This window comes from Trichechus manatus, unplaced genomic scaffold (genome assembly GCF_000243295.1).
Source record: "Trichechus manatus latirostris isolate Lorelei unplaced genomic scaffold, TriManLat1.0 scaffold00010, whole genome shotgun sequence".
NCBI classification, from domain to species: Eukaryota; Metazoa; Chordata; class Mammalia; order Sirenia; family Trichechidae; genus Trichechus; species Trichechus manatus.
The window spans coordinates 23,421,225-23,426,669 of record NW_004443946.1 but is presented as its reverse complement, the minus strand read 5'-3'; the positions used below and the strand labels follow the sequence as shown (position 1 = coordinate 23,426,669).

The 5,445-nt window shown below is 37.5% G+C and overlaps 1 protein-coding gene across 1 annotated transcript in view; it reads right to left on the bottom strand.

Moving 5' to 3' along the window:
• Positions 1-207: 207 nt before the first annotated feature.
• The window catches only part of TTC9 (tetratricopeptide repeat domain 9), a 68,500-nt gene continuing 63,262 nt past the window's right edge, over positions 208-5,445 (bottom strand). Inside the window, exon 4 of the mRNA XM_004371111.1 lies at positions 208-287. Within this exon, the coding sequence (XP_004371168.1) occupies positions 208-287 (80 nt within the window). The remainder of the gene's footprint in view (positions 288-5,445) is intronic.

Sequence of the window (5,445 nt, the reverse complement as noted above, 5' to 3'; positions counted from 1 at the left end):
CCACTTTCCGGGCAACCCACTGGTTTCCAAATTGGCATCTCTCTTTCTTTCACACTGGGAGCAGACAAAGAGTCGAGGGGCAACTGGAGGAAGGAGGGGGAGCCAGAAGAGGTGGGGAGAAAGGAGCAGACCCTGGGAGGGGGTCTCCACCAGGGGTGCCAGGAAGTCCCAGGTCAGACATGGGCACAGCTCTGGAGAGGCTTCTGATTACATGGCTTCTTTCTCTCTCTGGGAGCATCTGCTGAGCTTCATTTCCGTCAGCTGGATATATCGAATCACGTTGGTGTCTGTGAGGAGAGAAACATACTTCAGGGAACTCCTGGTGAGGGGAACTAGTAGGTAGACAGAGAAGTAGTCTAAAGCTGGGTCTGCAAATAACTAACAGGCCAGACTCACCCAGCCAAGGTGCTTCTGCCTGTCGATGGGCAACTACAGTGTTGAATTTCTTGTTTACTGCCTCCCCTCAGCAAATGTAGGACTGGCCACTGTGACCCAAGGGTCTTACGGGAAGAAGAGAAGTGGAGAGGGAATTTCTCTGCTTATTTCTATATAATAGCATACCCCAGCAATCTCTGAGTCAGCATACTTGGAGTTTAACCTCAGGTGAGTTACTGATGTCTACAAGTCTCATGTCTTGTCTGCAAGAAATAGCCTCCAACTTTGAATGCCTGCTTTGAGCCAGGTTTTAAACCTTCATTATTTCATGTAATCCTTACTACAATCCTGCAAGGTGTGTATCAGCATCTTCACTATGACAAAAAGGAAATCTGGGCCTTGGAGAGATTAGGTAACATGCCCAAGGAGACACACAGTGAGTGGTGCTGTCTGACTCCAAAACCTGCCTCTCCCGGGGAAATTAATACCTTCCTCATAAAATTGCTGCAAGAACTAAAACAGATAAATACAAAAGTGCTTAACACAATGATCAATAAACATTAGTTGAACGTAATTTTTTTTTAACTTGAGTTTAAATGACTTTGCTTCATTGTCTCATTTTATCTTCATAAAGGGAGTCATACAACTACCTCACCACAGACTGGCAAATTTTCCTCAATTCATGTCCTTAAATTAGTGAGCAGAGAATGATATTGAACAGCTGCTTAGCTCTGAATATACCAGAACATAGGAGTTAAAGGGCTGCCTGGGATATTTACTTCCAGAAGCAGGAATGAATGTCGTAAAAACGTTAAAAAATACCAGGCATAGGAAAATACAGACAAAACTCTAGAATAATTCAGGAAAATAATATAAGAACAAAATGACAAATTAAATAAACAATTATAAAAATACAAAAACAGTGAGCAGAAATTCAGAAGATTAACAATAAAATATCAGAAATAGACAATTCAATGGAAGGACATAAAAGTAGAATTGAATCAATGGAAGAAAGAATTAGCAAAATGGAAAACAAATCCCTTGATACTAATTTGTTTGAGGAACAATCAGAAAAAAGAATGAAGAAAAATAAAGAAAGCCTAAGAGTTATGTGGGATACTATTAAGAGGAATAATTTACACGTGATTGGAATTCCAGAACAAGGGGAGACTAAAAAAAAAAGCACTGAGAGAATCTTTGAGGATTTGCTGGCAGAAAACTTCCTTAATATCATGAAAGATGAAAAGGTTGCCATCCAAGAAGCTCAACAAACCACATGCATGATAGATCCCAATAGAAAGTCACAAAGACATTTCATAATCAAACTTGCCAAAACCAAAGACAAAGAAATAATTCTAAGAGCAGCTCGAGAAGAACAAAATATCATCTACAAAGGGGCACGAGTAAGACTAAACTCTGATTTCTAAGCAGAAACTGTGCAGGCAACCAGGCAATGGAATGACATATAAAACCATGAAAGAAAATAATTGCCAACCAAGAATCATACATCCAGCAAAACTGTGTTTCAAATACAATGGCAAAACTAGCGTATTCCCAAATAAACAGAAATTAAGGGAATTTTTAAAAATCAGAACAACCTTACAAGAAATATTAAAGGGAGTCTTTTGGACAGAGAACCAGTGACTTCACAGAACAACCTGTGATTAAGACACGCATCACGCAGGTACCAACCCAGAGAAAGAACTCTCAAAAGTAAAATAAAGCTACAAAACTGAAAACAGGGAACCAGAGATGTCAATTTGCAATCAATGACAACTTCAAAACACAAAGAGGGAATAAATGGTGTAGATGTGGAACTTTCATATGGAGAGGAAGTCAAGGCGAGATCAAGAAATAGCAGACTGTTATAAACTTAGTAAAAGTAAATTTTAGAATAGCCACAAAGAAAATTAATAAACATACTCACCAAAATAAAACAGAAGAAAACCATAAAGACTCAGTAAACACAAAATCAACAACAACAAAAGAAAAGAAAAGAAAATCCATAAACAAAAAGAACTCAGCACAGATAATTAAGTGGAACAAAGAAATTGTGAACACCACACACACACACAAAAGCATATCAAAATGACAGCCATAAATTCATACCTATCAATAATCACACTGAATGTACATGGTTTAAATGCACCAGTCAAGAGACAAAGAGTAACAGAATGGATTAAAAAAATGACCCACCAGTATATTGCCTACAAGAGACATACCTTAGACACAAAGATGTAAATAGGCTAAAAATCAAAGGATGGAAAAAAATGTACCAAACAAACAGCAACCAAAAAAGAGCATAAATGGCAATATTAATCTCTGATAAAATAGACTTTAAGTCAAAACTGATCACAAGACACAAGGAAGGGCATTATATAATGATTAAAGGGTCAATCCACTAACAAAACATAACCATAACAAATATCTACGCACCCAATGGCAGTGCTCCAAAATATATAAAACAAAATTTAACAGTATTGAAAAAAGAAATAGTTCCACAATAATAGTAAGAGACTTTAACACGCCACTTTTGACGAAGGACAGAACAACTAGAAAGACACTCAACAAAGATACTGAAGACCTAAATAATGCAATCAACTAACTTGACTTCATAGACATACACAGAACACTCCCCCAGTCAGCAGGACATTATACATTCTTCTCCAATGCATATGGATCGTTCTCCAGAATAGACCATATTTTAGGCCACAAAGCAAGCCTCAATAAATTCAGAAAAATGAAATAATACTAAGCATCTTCTCTGATCACAATGCTATAAAACTAGAAATTAATAACAGGAAGAATAAGGAAAAAACATCAAATACATGGAAACTGAATAACACCTTGCTTAAAAACCACTGCATAATACAGGAAATTAAAAATGAAATTAAAAAAAATCCTAGAAGCAAATGAGAATGAAAACACAACATACCAAAACCTTTGCAACACAACAGAAATAGTGGTCAGAGGAGAATATTTTTTTCTTTCAGTTTTTTTTTTTTATTGTGCTCTAGATGAAAGTTTACTGCTCAAGTTAACTTCCCATTCAAAAATTAATACACATATTGTTTTGCGACATTAACTGTAATCCCCACAATGTGACAGCACGCTCCCCCTTTCCACCTTGGGTTCCCTGTGTCCATTTGACCAGTTCCTGTCCCTTTCTGCCTTCTCATCCTGTTTTTGGACAGGAGCTGCCCATTTGGTCTCATATATCTGATTGAACTAAGCAGCACTTTCCTCGCATGTACTATTTTTTGTTTTATAGTCCTTTCTAATCTTTGTCTGAAGAGTGGGCTTCGGGAATGGTTTCAGTTCTGGGTTAACAGTGCATCCGGGGGCCGTAGTTTTGGGGGTTCCTCCAGTCTTTGTCAGACTATTAAGTCTAGTATTTTTATGTGGATTTGAGTTTTCTTCTACATTTTTCTCCTGCTCTGTCCAGGACTCTTTGCTGTATTCCCTCAGGGCAGTCATTAGTGATAGCCAGGCACTATCTAGTTCTTCTGGTCTCAGGTAGGTGGAGTCTCTGGTTCATTTGGTCCTTTAGTCCTTTGGGCTAGTATTTTCCTTGTGTTTTTGGCTTTCTTCATTCTCCCTTGCTGCAAGTGGGATGGGACCAACTGATGAACCTTAGATGGCTGCTCTCAAGCGTTTAAGACCCTGGATGCCACTCACCAAAGTGGGATGCAGAACATTTTCTTAATAAACTATGTTATACAAATTGACCTAGATGTCCCCTGAAACTATGGTCCCCGGGGCCCAGTCCTAGCTACTCTGTCCCCCAAAGTGTTTGGTTGTGTCCAGGTAACTTCAATGCTTTTGCTTTGGTCCAATTGTGCTGACTTCCGCTGTATTGTGTGTTGTCCTTCCCTTCACTGAAATTGATCCTTGTCTACTATCTATATAATGATTTCCTCTTCCCCTCCCACCCCACCCTCATAACCATCAAAGAATGCTTTTTTCTGTGTTTAAACCTTTTCTTGAGTTCTTACAATAGTGGTCTCATACACTATTTGTCCTTTTGTGACTGACTTATTTCACTTAGCATAATGCCCTCCAGATTCATCCATGTTGTGAGATGTTTCACAGATTCATCATTGTTCTTTATTGTTGCATAGTATTCCATTGTGTGTATGCACCATAATTTGTTTATCCATTCATCTGTTGATGGGCATGTAGGTTGTTTCCATCTTTCTGCTATTGTGAATAATGCTGCAATGAACATAGGTGTGCATATGTCTATTCGTGTGACAGCTCTTATTTCTCTCGGGTATATTTCTAGGAGTGGGATTGCTGGATCATATGGTATTTCTATTTCTAGATTTTTAAGGAAATGTCATATCGTTTTCCAAAGTGGTTGTACCATTTTACATTCCCACCAGCAGTGCATAAGAGTTCCAATCTCTCCAAAACCTCTCCAACATTTGTTATTTTGTGTTTTTTGGATTAATGCCAGCCTTGTTGGGTGAGATGGGATCTCACTGTAGTTTTGATTTGCATTTCAGTCAGAGGAGAATTTATAGCAATAAATGCAAACATCAAAAAAGAAGAAAAGGGCAAAATCAATAGTTTAACCCTACAACTCAAACATATAGAAAAGGAGCAGCAAAAGAAGTCCATAGTCACCAGAGGAAAGGAAATAATAAAGATTAGAGCAGAAAAAAATGAGACAGAAAATAGAAAAACAACAGAATCAACAAGACTAGAAGTTGGTTCTTTGAGAGAATCAATAAAATCGACAAACCATTGGCCAAACTGACAAAGGAAAAGAATGAGAAGATGCCAATAATCAATATAAGAAATGAGATGGGAGACATTACAACAGAACCAACTGAGATAAAAGGGATCATAACAGAATATTATGAAAAATAATATTCCAACAAATTTGAAAACCTATAAGAAATGGAAAAATTTCTAGAAATACACTACTTACTGAAACTAATGCTAACAAAGGTAGAAAATCTGAACAGACCCATAAGATAAGAAGAAATTGAAGAGGTCATTAAAAAAAAAAAATCCCACACCTATGTTCATGGCAGCATTGTTCACAATAGCAAAACGATGGAA